This window comes from Camelus ferus, chromosome 22 (genome assembly GCF_009834535.1).
Source record: "Camelus ferus isolate YT-003-E chromosome 22, BCGSAC_Cfer_1.0, whole genome shotgun sequence".
Taxonomy (NCBI): Eukaryota; Metazoa; Chordata; class Mammalia; order Artiodactyla; family Camelidae; genus Camelus; species Camelus ferus.
In genome coordinates, this window is record NC_045717.1 from 837665 (window position 1) to 855753 (window position 18089).

The 18089-nt window shown below is 42.8% G+C and overlaps 1 protein-coding gene across 1 annotated transcript; it reads right to left on the reverse strand.

Moving 5' to 3' along the window:
* Positions 1 to 264: 264 nt before the first annotated feature.
* LOC116658946 lies at positions 265 to 17700 on the reverse strand. Its single transcript, XM_032464853.1, has 2 exons — positions 17085 to 17700; positions 265 to 1782 (listed from the first exon to the last, which is right to left on the reverse strand). The coding sequence occupies exons 1-2, from the start codon at positions 17499 to 17501 to the stop codon at positions 1444 to 1446; spliced, it is 756 nt and encodes a 251-aa protein (XP_032320744.1). The 5' UTR covers positions 17502 to 17700; the 3' UTR covers positions 265 to 1443.
* Positions 17701 to 18089: the final 389 nt, after the last annotated feature.

Consider the following 18089-nt stretch of genomic DNA (forward strand, 5'->3'; position numbering starts at 1 on the left):
CCTAGTATTAGATTCTGCTCGCAGTGACTACTAACACTTCCATGTCTCCATTTCCCCATTTCTACAGTGAGAATAACTTATTTTTTTCTTTCTTTATGGGGATTCCGTAAACTACTGTTATAGTACAATGAAAGTATAATAGCTATGTAAGTGCTTCGAGTTTATGAGGAAGAGCAGAGACAACAATCCAAGTTACCATTGACATCTAAATTATTTACATCCTAGTGCAAAAATTGGAAGACTCTTAGAGAACTTCTGTGGCACACTTAGCTTTATTGAAATTGGACAAATATTTTGATAACCCCTTTTACAGCACATGTAAAATTTAATTTTTTCAGTATATTTTTACAGGTTGTCTTTAATCTGAGTAAGCAAAAATACGTCTTTTTTTTTTTTTTCTTACTTAAAACATGTAGCCAGGATTCAAACCACGTAGCTCTGGTGCCAAAAAGGCAATGGGTTATGAAAATCACAGTACAATTTTAAAATTCTTTAAGTTAGTTAAGGATATTTAAAACAATGTTCACTTGGATTGACAGTAGAAATCATGAGTCAGTTGACATTAGGACTAATAGTTACACCTACAATGAGAGCAGAAATGGGAAGGTCAGGCTAATATGACCTACGTCGTTCAGGACACATCACCTCCATAAATACTGTGGCTGAGAGGCTGCAGTGGCTAAGTCACACTTGAGCACTTAATTGCATGTAAATATAGTCAAAGCAAAAAAAAAAAAAGTAGTGCGCTAACTTGGATCTAAAAGAAAATGGGCATTTCTTTTTAAGAGAGTATACCATCAAATCAATTTCACAACACACAATTCAAATCCCAAAATTACATCTAGGAAAGAAAAATAATATTAAAATGCACACCTACACAGACATTAAAGTAGAAATCTCTTCTTTGTGAGTGGTTTTTATTTTTGTTGTTGTTTTCTCGATAAGTAGAAATTATTGATGACCCACAAAAGTAATTACAGACATTGTAAAGAACGTAGCTTGGGAGGCTTGTTTTAAAAACGAGGCAGCATTTTCCTGAAAAAGTTTGGTCCTCAACTCACGATAGGCTAGTCAGTATGGTCAGATGGTAAGCATTTTCCTTTTGTGTGTGTGTGTGCATACACGCACGCGTGTGTTTGTTTTAAGCTAACTTTTCAGTACCCGAATTAGTCAAAACCAAACAAACCAAAAGACAAATAGCCCTCAAGTACTTGACCTTGCTTATCATGTCTAATTAATGCATCATCTGAAAGAACAGTGCTAAAGACTATGAAGGGAATTATGCTCACGTGATTCTGCGACACCTTAATTTTGTGCAAACATTTTCCTTCATTGCCCGGATAACTTATCTTTATTCACGTAGGTGCCAGGAAACCCGCCCCCATGATCCTCCCTCCCCCCTCCCCAATGTGGCTCCTCTGTCAAAGTGATATAAAGACAATTTCACTGTGTATTTACAAGCGCAAGAGTTAGGCAAGAAGTCCGAGGGTCTGAAGGGCACATCTGTTTCTTGTGGACATCTTCATGCCGAATTATCTTGTATGTGATCCAGTAAAAGATGTTGAAAATGAGGAAGGCCAATGGGAAGGCAGCTCGAGATATCGTGTCAATCCTTTTTGCCCGGTCCACAAACTTCTTCTTGATGGCATCTGCATCTTTGGGGGGTTGTGGGAGCTGGTTGGCAGGTGTGGCCTTGACAGCTGTTCCATCTTTCACTTGGAGGCAGTGACCCATCCCATAACCGCTGAAATTAAAACGACTCTCACGAGTAACATCTTCTTCCTGGAAGAATAAAGACAGAGGACGCACAGATTGGTTGTCAGTCAAATCGGATGAAAGATGCTTAAAATTCTTCAGAAGGAAAAAGATAAATCACAGTCAACTGGTAGCGTGGGAAGCTTTTGAAACTGGGAGTTCTCTTTCAAGTTCAACTCAATTGCTCTTAGAACAGCTACAGTTCATTAACTTTTTAGGCTGAGAAATTAAAGGTAAGAATAATGACTCTGGTCATTTTAATTAATTAACAACCAGAAACACCTCATTGTATTCAGCACTCACTTTCCCAAAATCTAGTTTATTCATCCACAGCTTTGAATGGACTGTTTTAAAGCCAACTCTCCAAATCCCAACGTTATACTCTAAATCTTTGAAGAGGACCATGCGCTCATTCACTCACTGACTCATTAATTCATTTACCCATTCATTCATTCAACAAAGCATTTACTGAATCCCTGCTATGTACCTGGCCCTGAGCTAGAAACTTACAGTATTGTGGCCCATTCATAGGCCAGTTTTTTCCATTAATGTTGGCTTTAATGTTAATATTTGATCTCAGATTAACCCCTTAAATGGATACCTTTTTCCCCACTAGCCCTCTAGTTCATCCCAGTTATACAGCAGAAATAAAATATTCATTGTTTGGTGTTGAATATTTCTACTATGGCTAATTTTTCAGTGTCAGTTTTTACCTTTCTTCTTTGGTGGGTTATTCGTCTCTGCCATATTTAAACGTGTCATTTTAGCTGATGTCAGTGGTATTTTGTGTTGATTATTTCTACATGAATTAGATAAAAGACTGAAAAACTATAACCTTATGGTAAGAGAAAATACCCCCAGTAGAAACAAATGTGTGGAAATGGGGTGTGCGTTTGGGTCAAAATGAAGAGGTTGAAAAGGTAGGATTGAAATGACCCCCTTAAGAAAAATTTAGTTCTCAATAGCCAGCAATTGAATCTTCTGCTGCTGCAACTAGGTTACTGCTCTCTACAATACTATGCCACCCCTTTGAGTCACCAAAGGCGCTGCACTCTTTCTCTTGCCAGAGAATAATATTGTATTAATTAATTTGGTTATATTTTCCAAGGGACAATAAACTTGGTATTAATTTTATTTCATCAGTGTTTATTGTACCTCATTTGTGCCTTCACACATATAAAAGATATACTGAATATAGGACTTTTAACATACTATTAACGAGAGAGAGGCCAACTGTAATCCAAATGGTATATAGCAAGGACACATTGCTGTCAGGAAAATCAGGCCAAACAAAGCTCTTCTAATAAAGTAACTGTGAAAATACTCCTTTATAAAACCATCTGCCCAGTGCTTTTATTCACATGGGATTGTCCTCCACAAGTTGGTTCAGGATGCTCTGTTGAGTACTGAGTCTATGGCAAGCATTTTGCTAGGTGCTGAGAGACAGCTGAAGTTGGACAAGAGCCCTACCTCCGTGGAGCTTTCAGAACCCAGTGGGTGTGGCCAACCTAAAGGCATTGTCATATAAGGAAGCTGGCGTTAGAGTACTTCCAAGGACCAGCTTTATAAGCCCAATAATGACGACTTCAACTGGACTCTGATTCAAATATTGCATATATTTTCTTTGTCCTAAAATGTGAATGATATATTTTATGGGTGCAAAAGTTTCAGCTAAGTGAAATTTTTGAAAATGTGGAATAAACAGATATATTAATCATTACAGTGCCATTGGGAGACTTAGTCCATACTTAGCAAGAAAGGAAGCCCAGAGATCACTAGAAGGGGACGTGATAGTCACATGAGCTATAAGCAATCTTAGACTTTCTACCTATTACTAACTGGTAATTTGATCTTCACCAATGTGTGAGAAAAGTGGCAATGGTGCCAATTGGTTTAGTAGAGAAAGACCTAGACTAGAAATTGGACTATTTGGGTTCTAGGCCTGGCTCCAAGGGTAATAAGCTGTGTTGACTGTATAGACAAACAAGATGTGTATTCTTTCAAGGGCTCGGAGACCTCATGTCAAATGTTGAGGCTGGACTAGATCTGTGGGCCTCAGCTTTGGCTGCTCAGTAACTTTCACAAGTGTATGTATGCCTGCCTCCTCCAGCCCCTTCCAGATCAACTGAATCTGAATCACTGGGAATGAAAACTGAGAATCCATATTTTTAAAAAAATCAGGTGACTCTAATGCAAAAGGTTGCAAATCAGTGGCCCAGATCAGCTCTAATATTCAGCTCTAAAATGCTGAACCTATGCTAATTATTAAATCTAAGATTACTTTTCAAGTGGAAACCATCACTCAAAATACATTTCCCCTTACCTGCCTCTATTTACTGTGCTGTATTTCCTTCCATATCTACAGAATCTTACAAATTGCTGTCCACACTTCTATAAACATTTAGAAAATCGTGATTAAGTATATAGTTGACTGCCTGAGTGAGAGAAGATTCTTTTAAGATTCCTGAGCTTCTAAAGTAATAGAAGTGGTTAGCTAGTAACCTGTTTTTAGCACGTAAAACAAAAGGAAACCTAAATACACACGTCCATGTTTCTCTCCAGACTGACTCATTCATTTAATTTCTGAAGTCTTTCTTCACATACTATGATTGGACAGCTGATGAGATGAACTCATTCAGTTAACTAGCAGAACTAGAATAGAACGATGCCAAGTTAGGTTATTATGACGTCATACGTTGCTGTGCAAACTGTGGGTGCTTAATAAATGTTTGTTGAATAATGAGCAAAAAGAATTTTAAGAGTTTTCTCTGTGCTTGAAAATACTTTCCTCATTCATTCAACAGTATTTCAAATTATGCTTCTGAGCATAGCTCTGCCTAATTAAATCAATTCTTCAACATTCTCTACCACAAAAATAAATCTGTCATACGTAGAAATTATCAATTTAATTTTTCATGTGCAGGAGATATGAATGTTAGTTTAAGGGTTTTCTTATTTACCATTATGACTCATTCAATGCATTGTAAATATGGAACCTTGAATTACCCACGTCAAAGTGTATGGTTTTGATTCAGAAAACATAATTGCAACCAATTTGAAATTTTGTGTTATAATGAGTGACTAATTGCCTTTATAGCAGGTTCAGAATAAAATGTTATGGTAATATGGCAAGATTCCTATATGAGGGCAAAATGGAGATGAGCCTGAGTCATGGATAAACTGAAGCTAAAATAAAGAGCAATTTGTAGGCACAGCTTAGTTGATTGTGTTCACAGGGAGAGTCAGTTTGATCCTCTCAGTGAGGAAAGAATTTTAGGCATATAGTTCTCCATTTCTTCTAATTAGTTACAAAACCAATTGCTTGATTATTGCTGCTGACCCGCCATCTTCAGTAACTTTGAGCTGTAAGTACGTCTAGCTCACTGTTTTGTGATTCAGTGACTAAATTCCCACAGAAAGTGAATCCTACGGTCACAGTTTCAATACATGCAATTTTCTGTACTCCACTTGGATAAAATCTCCTTAAATCCTGTCTGCTATATGAAGCGCTGCCGTGGCACCGTGCCATTCATTTGAGACCTAACATCTTATTTTATTTGTCTTACCCGTCAGTTTGACTTATTGTAAAATTTACTAATTCCTGTGTTTGGGATAACTCTTGTCTAGATGTGAAATTGAACCGAAAGCTCACAAGAATTACATTCTACTGAAATATTTGTTATAAGCAAGTAACTTCAGTCAAAGTAAAGAATATGGTATTTATAAAATGAAAGATTTTAGTGAGACCCGTATTTCCAGTTTTTCTTTTATGTCCTAGAAAGGAGGAAATAAAAGGACTCCTGGAAACTGAGGTAGGGGAAAACTCTTTCCATCCCATTTCTCATCCCGTTTCTCTGATTGAATCTTTGCTCTTCTGTTGGAATAGGAAGTGGCTCTGTTGGAACTGAAGGTTGTAGGGAACGTCAATCAATACAAGGACATAATGGAGTCCTCAGCCCTCCTTAGGAAACAGTGTGAGTCCAGACACGAGCAGGTTTTTACCAAAAAAGTCCCCTGAGCAAATGAAGGCTGGATGGTGCTTAATCGAAGGCCTGCCAATTTCTATCACCTAGACTTGGGGAAGAGGGATGGCCTTGAGAAATTCTTAATTCTTGTGGCCTCAATTTCCTCCTCTGTATCACAGGGACTTGGGAGTAGATATGAATAATAAACATTGATCATTTATTGATTATGGCTATATACCATGCACTTAAAACCACAGTCAGTCCTATCACCAAACCGTCCCTGCAAATCACATACTTTCAGAGGAAACTGAGACTCAGAGAAGTTCTGTGGCTTCCTGAAGTTACATTGCTAATAAATGTTGAAGCTGAAATTCAAATCAGGGCTGTCTAATCCCCAAACTGTCTGATTCCTAAGACTCTGGAAGTCTTTGGTTTTAATGAATTTGTCCCTTTCAAACTCTAAATGGCTTCCATTCAAGATTATGGATGAAGGGGGATGGATGTAGTTCAGTGCTAGAGTCCGTGCTTAGCATGGGCAAGGTCCTGGGTTCAATCTCTAGTACCTTTATTAAAAAAGAAAAAAAAGATTATGGATGAAAAATCTGACTGAACTTTGTAGAACAAATTTGAAATAAAGTAAATCAAATATAACCCCTTGTTGCTTAAAGACATGTGGTGAAATGAATTAAAATTGTCACAGTATCATTTGGGGGCAGACAGTGAATAGCATTTTTTCCAAAAGAAAACTATCAATGGATCATTTCTTTTTCAATGCAGGATATCATTATGATTGATTTTTTAATTGAAGTATAGTCGGTTTACAATGTTGTGTTAATTTCTGGTTTACAACATAGTGATTCAGCTATACATATACATATAAATATATTCCTTTTCATATTCTTTTTCATCATAGACTATTATAAGGTATTGAATATAGTTCCCTATGCTATACAGTAGGGACCTTATTTATCTCTTTTATATGTAGTAGTGTGTATCTGCTATTCTCAAACTCCCAATTTATCCCTCCATCCCATGATTGATTTTTGAAGAAGGAACTTGCCATTTATGTATCCATATTTCCAACAAATAATTCTTTGAGCATGTATTATGTGCCAGGTATGTGGTGAGGATACAGCACTAAACAAGGAGATGAAATCCCTCTTTTTTGGAGTCTGTATTCTAATGGGGAAAGAGTAACAAGTAGAGAAATCAGGTGCACACACACAGACACCCACACTCATCCTTAAACATATATACACATATATACACGCAAGACACTCCCACACATTTGCACATACATGGACACACACACATAGATCATGATGGATTCTTTGAAGAAAAACACTCAAGGTAGGAGACTTGAGAGATGAGTGGCAGATAAATGGATGTTTTAAGTTGAGTGCTTGGAAGAGGCCTGAGGAGATGCCTGGCACTTTGCCATTTGCCGGGGATCCAGTGGCGAGCAAAACAGGATCCGACTCTTGCATACAGGTAGTTCCCAACCATGAGGTGAAGACAAACATGCATAAAAGAATCACATGACTAGATAATTACTAATTATGCCAAGGGCTCTGAAGGAAAATTATAGGATGCCGTGAGAACTTATTAATGGGGGTTCTGGTCAACTCCGGCAGATAGGCGAAGCTTTTCCCTGAGGAAGTGATATTTCATTAGAGATCTGAAAAATGAGAGGCATTAAAGAGGGGAAGGCAGAATTGGGAGATGTCTGAGATGGGAAGGTTTGCTGCAACGGAGAGATGGTAGGACGGCTCCTGGAATGCAGGGAGAGAGTAGGGTGAGACAAAGTTTCCGAAGTGACCAGGGGCTAGATCACACAGGGCCTTGCAAACCATGCTGCCCGTTTGGAGCTTTATTTTAAGAACCAAGGGAGCAAAAGATGAGTAAGACCTTGGGTTTTGGAGGAGGGGCATGGAGAACTAAATAGAGAATAATATGAGAGAGCTTGTTAAGATGCATGCAAAGGTTTACTGGAGCTCAGATGAGCCTGAGCCCTTGAGAGTTGGTGAGGGTATCAATGGTAATACTGCTGAGATATACAAGGCAGTGTGCAAATCATCTAGGATTCCCTTAATCTGAAAAAGACTCTATGGCTACCTATTGGTTTTTAGAATTCATTTCCAACTTTCTTATTATTATTTAAATTTTTTTGCTTCCCAATCTTGTTAAATAGGTAGACAGGGATTATGATAGCTGATTTCCACTACTGTCTCCACTCACCAAAGCGTAAGCTCACGGGAGTGTGCCCAAGTCATGTCTGTAGCCCTATTCCCTCCTATAATGCTGGGCCCATGCGTCCAAAGCTGTGCTTGAAATGATCCTCTTGATTCTGAGAAAGGTCTCGGAAAGGACGTTCTCCTGGGGGGAAAGGAGGGGACAGCGATTGTCCCCCAGCTGATCTCCCTTTCTTTGCCAATTGTAGTCCTTTCTGTGGCCCCTGGATCAGTTTTGCCCAAAAAACTTCCATCCTATCCCTTTTGCAACAGACTCAATAGCCTTGACATTGTAGAGGAGCAGAGGAAACGCTGGGATAGAATCTGAAAGGCTTGGATTAGATTCTCATCTTTACTACCTCCTACATTTGTGAGTTTAGGACAGCTCCTCAACTTTTTTGCTCTTCCATTTCCTCTTTAAAATGAATTAGCCATTGGGCCATTTTCTGAGTTTGAGTATAGGACTAAATGCTGGCCTTGAGACTAATCTCTAGCTGGTTGATAGGTTTAAGACTTTCTTCCCAACCATAGACTAGACAGTATGCAAATAAGGGTCTTAATGCCTTCTTCCTCCCCCTGCTCTGATACCTTCTGCTAGGGTTGGCTTTGTCGGCATGCAGACTGTGCAGCCATACAGTGCCCAGTGCTTAGAAGGGTCCTATACTTGGTCCTATGCTTTGCTGTAGCCATCTTGAAATTCATAATGATTTTTGAACAAGCGCCCCTACGTTTTCATTTTGCCCTGAGTCCCAAAAATTTTGAAGCCAGCCCTGCTTTCTGCTTTAGTGAGATTGAGGGAATGCCATTGACGCATTGCCTCCATTACTGGCTTAATACTTTTCAACAGCTTCTCATCTCCTTAATGACAACTGCCAAATTCCTTTGTGTGACATTCAAGGACCCCTATGTCCTGCCTTATACCTACTTCTCTCACAGGGTTTCATGGTCTTTGGCTTTAGTCAGTTGCCTCCCTTTGCATAGAATACCACTCTCTTCTCTTCACCCAGTGAGTTTCTGCATGTCCTTCAAGCCTCCACTCTTGTCATCATCCCATTCAGGATGCCTTTCTTTGACCCCTGAGCCTGGGCCATGGCTCCTGTAGCACCTGGTTACATGCCTCCGTAATGGAACCTGCTGCATCATACTTTAAAATCAGCTGTTTACCTGTCAGCCTCTCTTACGTAACCTTCAAGCACAAGGACCCAGTTTGCATGTATTGATAGCCCCAGTACCCAGAACAATACTTGGCTAAAGCTCACTGTGTTGAATCCTACATATAAGGTAAATGCTTCTTAAATGAATGGTAGAAAAACGGGCATTTCATAATATGAAAAATGCTTCCTTGCTTCTGTATTGTGTGGTTTGTTTTTGCATATTGAATTTCTATAAAATCAGGGCAAGCCTAAACTCAACAATGCCACTCAAGAAGTGAGGTATTTTTGATCTATATGTGAAACACTGTCCATTTTTTCAGCTCAGTGATAAGCTAGTGAGCAGCCCAGATAGTGTGAAAATATGTAAAATTACATCTATCTTATTAACAATCTTAGCAAAAAAATGCATATATATTTGCAAAGAAAATAAATGGAAAAGACAAACATTCCAGAATGCAGAGAATTTTTTCCATTTGTGCATCTATTTGCAAATCAAAATAATAAAGCTAGGTAAATGAAAAGCCAGTATGTATTATATATATGCAAACATTTCGCCAAATAAATGGACCTTATCAATTGTTACCCATAGCAAAGACTAAGGAGTATTTGTAAAACATTAAGGGTATTTGAATTCATATGCCCTCCATTTGGGTTTGGTGAAGAGAGTTAAATTCCTGTAAATCCATGGTCATCACCAAGCATGAGTTTTAAGTCTTGAAATTTTAATTAATGGAACATTTTTCTTCACAAATCTCTTAAAACCAATTAATACCTGCCCTGTGGTGCTCTGCACCATTTAGCTATCTTTACACAAACTCGCTTTCATTGCCTCAGTCACACATGTTATTTTCACAAGCTTCTGTATAAAAAGAAAAGCTAGCAGGGTTTCTTATTCAGGACAAAGCTCACCTGCAATAACAGGGGGGAATACGTGGACAAGCAAGGGCAGACAACTCAGCTGCGCTCTGAGCTGGGATCCCAGAACTGGGGTTGCCGCAGCCTGCAGGTGCCTTGCAGGGGTTGGGGCGTCGGGCGTTGAGCTGGGCTAAGACTCCTGATTATCCACGAAAGCCCATCTTTCTTTCTTCTTCCGGTGGTGGGTCTTTCTTGAGCTCAGAGTTGCTTAACTATAGTACTACTGATACTGGGGGCCAGGGAATTATTTTTGTTGTACGTAACTGCGTTGTGTATCTTAGGACATTTAGCAGCCTCCCTGACCTCTACCCACTAGAAGCCAGTAGCCTCCCTCCTCCACAGATGTGACAATGAAAAATGTCTGCAGACATTTCCACATGTCTTTTGTGGGGCAAAATCGCCCCTTCTTAAGAAGCCCTGCTTAGCTGCTCACCCACATACACATGAGGAGACTGTGCTTTCCAGCCTCCCCTGCACCTCTGTGGGGCCATGCCACACATCTAGTGCCGGGAAGTCCAACCAGCTCAGTCTCCAAGCCAGAATCTAGTCACTTCCTACCACCCACTACGTGCCATGCTGGTCTGAGCGACCCGACGGTGGCTCAGCAGAATCATTCCCACCAGAATTCTAGCGATAGCGTTCTACCTGGTGCCCCAGCTTCTAGATCCTCCCTGCCGGCAATAACGTCTCTTCTCAGTACAGCAGCTGGAAGGATCCTGTTACAGTGAGAGTCAGGTCAGATCAAAACCCCAGTGCCTGTCACCTCAGTAAGAGACACGTGCCTGTAATGTCGCCTCCACCTCTCAGATCTCAACTCTTGCTCTTCCTCCTCTAGCCCAGGTGTCAGCAAACTTTTTCTGTGAAGGGCCAGAGGGTAAATATCTTAGACTTCCTGGGCCACGTTGAAGTGTTGGTCCTTTAAATGTATGTTTTGAATCTGCTATTTTCTAAAGTGAAATATACACTTCATTCTATTTTGTACCACGCGTCACCTATAGCACCATATTTTTAATGGATGGGAAGTAATTATTTTAAAATAATTGTTTGACTTTGGGCTCAAAATCTGTAGAGCAGAAATGTTTTCACTTAATGTCAGCCAAAGTCCTAGAGGGTAGTTTTGAAATCAGCGACATGGTTGTGAGGGTTCCATTCCTCAAGAGGGGAGCCATGCCTGGCACGTGGAAATTCTTTCTTAGTAGTCTCTGTCAATTCTGGTTGGGCTAGAATGCTCAGAAGACACACTAAATTCTAAGAAGCACGAAGGTGAACATCTTCCATCTGGAGTGTGAGCTGTTTGATTATTAACATAGTTTTCCATCTGTTCAGGGTGCAGACAAAGTGAATGTTGAGACTGTCTCCACAGCACAAACCGGAGGGGACAGGTGATCAGAGGATGAGTCTACTGCCGGACCGAAAGCAATGCCAATAGCAGCAACAGCAAATCATATCAAGCATTTACTTGCTTTTAAAAAAAAAAAAAAAGATTCTTCCTTTTTCTGGGAAGGGGGGAGGTAATTGGGGTTATTTATTTATTTAATTTTTTTTTAACAGAGGTACTGGGGATTGAACCCAAGACCTTGTGCATGCTAAGCCTGGGCTCTACCACTGAGCTACACCCTCCCTCCTCTTGCTTTCTGACTTGGGTGACTGTGACTGCCAAATGCCTCAGACCATTTTTCATGCTTTGATCTTTATATATAACATACACACCTGGTGCCAAGAAGTGGTTACTGTGTGAGGTTATCTGTTGTTTACCTGGCGCAGTCACTCCTGAAGTGTCTGCCTAAGGCTGGGAAGAACTACGTTTCCCAGAATCCCCTCCTTGATTGGTTCCCGGTAAGGGGTGGCCAGTGAGAGGAATTTGGGAGATTTGGAAGGTAGAAGGGAAGAAGAGGCCGTTATTTTGCGGGGGTCTGTGGGGGTCAGATGAGGCTGCTTTGTTAGACACAGTGGGATTCCAGACCTTTCTGTGGGCTCCCATTTTATGATCCCACTTTTGAGGCTGGACATTGTAGCTTCTCAGATTTCCCTGTGAACACCTGCTTTTCCTCCAGAGCTTCAGCTTCAAGTTGTCTTCTGACTAAAGCCTTCCAGACTGTTATTCCCCAGTTACTCTTGTATTCATAAAAACCGTAATCCTATAATAAACCCCTTATCCTAGTAGTATGTATAATCTCTCTCTGTTCCTGACTAAACCCAGCCTGATACAAGTGTACAGGTACTCCAGACTTAGAAGTACAAAACACCATTTTAATGCAAGTTACTAATGGCTTTCTTTAATTAAGATTTATTGAGCATCATAATGTACCAAGCGTTGTAAAGAAATAAGGGTAAAAAAGACAGTCTTGCCCTTGAAGTCAGTGTGGGATTTGTGGAGGGGGTCTAGAACATGTAGACCAGTGGTTCTCAACTAAGAGTGTTTTTGTCCCCTAGAGGACATTGGGCAATGTGTGGAGACAGTTTTGGTTGTCACAGTGGGGGAGAGGGTGCTCCTGGCATCTAGTGGCTCTGCTAGGATACTGCTGAACATCCTACAGTGCACAGGGCGGTCCCCCACTACAAAGCATCAATCGTCTAGCTTCAAATGTCAATAATGCTGAGGTTTGGGATCCCTGATGCAGTGAATGCAATATGATTTGATACCTGCTATGGGAAAGGAATGGACAGGCCACAGGATACTATGGAAGAGATGGTGTCAGGCTAGAGTAATTAAAGGAAAGTTAGATGGCATTTTTCTGTAATAATACCATGGAATGCACTGCCTCTGTAAGAGATACATGAATATTACAGATATGTTACAGAAAAGTGAATGTAACGGCAGCCTCTTTGGTTAACTGAGCCTGCTTTTTTACTGCAGCTACAGAGCAGCTCAAAGACACTTGTCTGTGCCATTCGGCCAGGCATTAATATCTTTTAATCTTCCTATATCTCAATCAGGGAGGATTTGTTACAAAGGACAGAAACCTGCTCATGATAGCTTAAATAAATGGGGAATTTCTTTAAGAAATTACTCTAAAAATATTGTAAGAAAATCTCATGTGTCTCCAAGGATAGAGGAGCAGTGCCCTGGAAAGGTAAGAAGCCTGGGTTCTGGATCCAGAACTCCTGGTTTCCCAGGTCTGCCACTAAGCAGTGTGGGAGCTGGGGAAGTCACTCAGTCCCTTCTGTAGTGCAGGGGGAGTCAGGGCATCTCCTTCATATGGGTTTTGAAAGGATTCAGTGAGCTGATGCACATTAAGGGCTTATAACAGTGCCAGTCTTATAGTACGTACTCAGTAACGTTAGCAATGATGGCATTGATGCTGGTGTAAGCCAGGCTACCCGGTCCAGGAGCGCCGGCAGGCAAGGCAGGAAATGAGATATTCTCAATCTCTCAGGGCTGTTATTCTCTCCCATTTCTGCGTTTCTCCTTTCAGATGCCTTTACTTATGCATATTCCAACTGGGCCGCCCCAACCTCAACCCTGTGGGAACCTTTTCAGCCTAACTCCTTACTCTCATCTGATGAGAGTGCTCTTCGTTCAAATTCCTGAAAGAGAGAATGTCATTGAGATCCCAGTTGGTGGACTGTTGTCCTTGAGTCATTGGATAGGAAAAGCATAGGAGGTACAAACAGGACAGCCTGAGAGCAGGGTAAGGGGCAAGGGAACCCTGCCAGGGTCCTGAAAGTCCCTGAAAGCGCACCGCATGAGGAAACAGAAGGAACAAGAGGCTGGCCTTGAAAACAGATGAGCCTGGCTCATGCGACAGGTGTTTCCAGAGGGGTGGAGAGCATCTGTACTCATGGCTCACGGTTGCTAATCAGAAATAATTGGCTGATGTTACAGGGAGACGGACTTCAACTCAATATGAGGAAGAACTTTTAACAACTCTGTGACTGAACATGGGGCACCACGTCCTGGAAGGTAATGAGTTCAAGTGTTTAATCATTTGGTGGAGATGTTGGGTATTGGTGTAACATGTGGCTTAGGGATGAGATGGCTGTTTGGGTACCTTCTAGTTGTGGGAGTCTCTGACTGTGTATGGAAACTGCTAAGGTAAGAAGTCTGGGAGGGCAAACCACACTGAAGACACTGACCCAAGTGCAGGAAGATGTATTCAATAAGCTGTGCCCTGCTATGACCCTCCTTGACCTCCTGGAAGTTTCTAGTCATTCTGAAACCATTTTGAGAAATCCTGCTCTAATGTAACCCACAGCGATAGTTTGGTTTAGGTGTATTCTTTTTTGGTTATCTTTGACTTGCAGAATATTTTACTTCATCATTTCTAAGGGTTTCATTTAAGCATCAAGTCCTTTGCTGCTGTTATAATTTTGAAGAAGATTCTAATATGGAATAGATAAAATATAGACTTATAGAATAATTACAAAAATCCAAATAGCAACGTGTAACCTCATATTATATAAAGAATTAGGCACAGAATGGGTGTATTTTTAGAGGTCTACATAACACGTTTGTGGAGGCCTATCTTTATTATAGCCAGTTTTGACAGCCTAGCAGTTCCATGCAATAACATCACTCTTTCAAATAGCCCCTTCTTTCTTTCTCCTCTTTCTTCCCTCCCACTGTTCAATTTCTGCTGAAAGCAGCTCAGAGAGTGAGGAGTCAATGCTTTTGGAATTTGAATAATCCTGGTAAGCCAAGTCTTCTTTGATGAGTATGGACTGTAAATTCTGTTTTAAAATTGGCAGTTGTAGAAGCAGATGAACACTGTAAACCATCCAGAGGCACTTTCCTATTGCTTCTCCCAGGGACTTTCAAAGCAGTGAAGTGATGAGAAACACCATCTATGCTCCGTTCTTCTGGGTTATTATTTAGTTCTGTGACCATCTATGCCCTTGCTCTCTTCTCTCTTCCCTGCAAGCATTTGTTCACTCCAACTATAGCTTCTTGTAAACAACTCTTGCAAAAAAAAATTAGGAAAAGGAAAATGGAAAATAATGGAGGGTTTGGGTTTGTTTGTGGATTTTTTTTTTTTTGAGTATCTGTACTGCATTTCCAAGATCTCCCCTCCTCTCTGCTTCATTACTATGGTTACCAGATTTAAGATTTCAGACAGAAAGTTGCCTGTAGGCCCAGAGGGAAGACTGACTGCAGTAAACCCAGAAGACAGAGATTAGGCACAATTTGAAAATAATAGTGGTATCCGCTGATCTAATTGTTGAGCAGTCGAGATTCTAATGAAGACAGTGTGTGGGGCGATCAGTAGCACAGGACTTGGCGCATAACAGGGACCCTGCCTCCTCTTCCTTTTCAAAGATGGCAACACCATAGTTATAATCAGAAACAAAGAAGAAACCTTATGTGGTGATAAGAAGATATATTTCTATAGAAAACAGACTGAAGTCCTGGGTAGGTGTCTTTTTACTTCCAGTGTGTGCCTCCTCATAAGGCAATGTCACACCCGGGCTGAAGATGACAGAGCTTCCACACTGCAGGTGCAGGTCACTTCCTGCTGAGCCACAGGGTCACCGGCATCACAATGCTCAGGTGCGATGTGGCTGTGGCTGGTGAGACGAGGGCGAGGCGTTCCATGAGTTTTAATGAGGCTCAAGAGTTACTGCAGGGAATGCCTCCTGTCCGTGTCATCCTAGCCACCAACTAAGGACCCGTGACTGACTCTTCAGGGTATTTGAGAAGGGGTAAGCCAGAAAAGCTCAGGTGAAGTTGTTCACCTAACACGCTCTACCCTGGAGTCACTTTTTGGCCATGACACAAGGTAGGAAACATATTGTTACCAACCATCACACACACACACATCCTCCTACATGAGCACATCTAACAGAAACAAAACCTTCTCACAGTGGTACTTACTTTTCCAGAGCAAGGTGCGCTCTGATTGTTTTCTAATTTTTTCCCCTAATTTTCATGTTGCAAAAAAGATGGTGGTGAGTCACTGAGCCGACTCGATGACCCACCAGCCAGTCAAAGAGTCCCGTGTTTAAGGGTCTCGGGTTGTTTCTTCACTGTCAGGATTCATCTGTCAAATGCTCACCCAGCATTTCCTGTATGACAAGCATGTGCTCGGCATGGGGGAATCTCAGAGAGGCGTCCAGAGACACAGGGGAATCCTGCCAGAGTCGCACGTTCTGTTTAAACTCATTGCCACGGTCACCTGTCGTGCTTGAGGGGCACTGGGATTTCACAGGGAGTCTGGGAGATGGCCCACTGTGACCCAGCATCATGCAAGGCCCGGCTACTTCCTCCCGAGTCCTAGACTCTACGTGTATACAGCTTTTGTTTGACTTTAGCCATGAGGTAGCAGTAAATGCTTCCAAATCTTCAAGAGCTTCTCAGGAGAAGAAACCCTCTAAGATGTAAGATCCAGTGATGAAGGTTTCTGGTTGTCCATTCACTGATTGTTTCCTCCTGGATAAACACGCAGAACCTGTGGGCACAAATCACCAGGCCCTTTCTCATCAGGCCCGAACGGAACATTCGAGTTTCATTTTCCATCATTTCTCCTTACGCTTTAGAAACTCTCTGTTCCTTCAGTGGCCCAAACTTCTCCACATCTCTGCGCCTTTCCATGTCCTGTTCTTTGTGCCTAGTGATTCTCTTTGACTTCTGTCTGCCTATTGACAGTTCAACCTTCCACCCTTAGTGCAAAGGTTTGCTCCCTCCAGGAGGCTTCTTCCATCAGACTCCTGCCGCCTGTTTAGCAGTAGCCATGCCTTTTTTGTCTATTCTCTGCTAAGTGCTTGCATTTATTAGGTTGGAGTTTAATAATATTGTTGTGAGTCTCTGGTGCGCTAAACAGTATGCAATGAAATTAATCAAAATAACACATAGGATCGTTTCAAAGAGTCAGGACATTTTACAGGAGTAGGAGTAGCTATGTTTACATCAAGAGCTCAAGCGTGCAGTAAGTTGTAGAAGGGTTGGGGAAGTGAACTCTGCCTTGGTTTACAATACTGGCAAATAATGGCACCCGCCCCAGGGTCCAAACGGGCCGTGTGGCCCGGGCCTCAGCCACGCACCCCTACCTGTGCGCCTCCCCAACGGCGCAGCCCATGCCTCACCCGCAGGCTCCCCGACCTGCGAGCCCCCACCAGCAACCCCTTACCTGCACGACGGCGGCAGCGGAGGCGACGGCAGGCGGCAGCCCAGTGCCCCGGCCGCCTTCTTCCTCGGGAGCAGGTCGCAGGAGCGCCCCGCTCCCGCCTGGCTTCCACACGCTCTGGGTGGGTTCCCGCATCCGCGTGCTTGTGCGTCCGCGCGAGCGCGCCCCTCCTCCTCGCGCGGGAAGCGCGGACCCTCGGGCTGGGGCTCCTGCTGTACAGGGCCTGGCCAGTCTGGACAGTTGGGGCGGTTCTCCATCACCAAAGCAGCAAAGCTCCCACTCTGGCACCGACCAGGTCCCGGAACGCAGCCAAAACCACCAAAGGCCCCGGGTCAGACGACACCCCACAGCTCCTCTCCACCTGCCCTCCCACCCAGTTACTGTCCCCCCCACCCCCAGCCAGGCCCAGTCTCCCACCATACCCCCAAGACAGGGCTCCTTCTCATACCGAGTTCTCCATCCCCAATCTCCACCCTGCCAGATACTAAGCTATGGCCCCCACACCCCAAGCTCACCCCTCATGCTTCACTAGGACCCCCAACATCCCCAAATGGCCTCTGTCTCCCCTCAACTTGGTCAGTTCCACTCCAACCAGCCCCTTACTCCTCAGACTGTCCCCCCTTACCACGGGATCCCCCCCTCTCCAAGTGCACCCCTACCTAGAGCTGACCCCCCTTACCCCTCACCCCTGGGTGGGGCAGGGAAGTCTGGCTCCATTCACTATAAGACTGCCCCCAGTTGGGGATCCAGTACAGCTAGAGTCAGACACTACAGGGCTCCACTGGACCGGCTGGAGGCGGTTCCAATTCCTGCGCACCCTGATCCTGGCTCTCTGTGCCTAGTCTAAGCCAGCGGGTCAGGGTGGTCCCTGATTGCCCATCACTGACTGGCCTATGGGCCTTGGGTGGTTGATGGCCCAGATGGTGATCGGGACCCCTAGGGCGGAGGCACTGGGCACACGGACCTGCAGCATTAATACTGGCGGCGGTGGGGGGGGGGTGGGGGGGT

Coding starts and splice junctions, on each gene's coding strand:
- LOC116658946 (XM_032464853.1), bottom strand. CDS start 17,501: ATGGTGGGAGACTGGGCCTGGCTGGGGGTGGGGGGGACAGTAACTGGG. Junction 1,783..17,084: donor CCGCTGCCGCCGTCGTGCAG/GTAAGGGGTTGC, acceptor TTATTCTTCCAG/GAAGAAGATGTTACTCGTGA.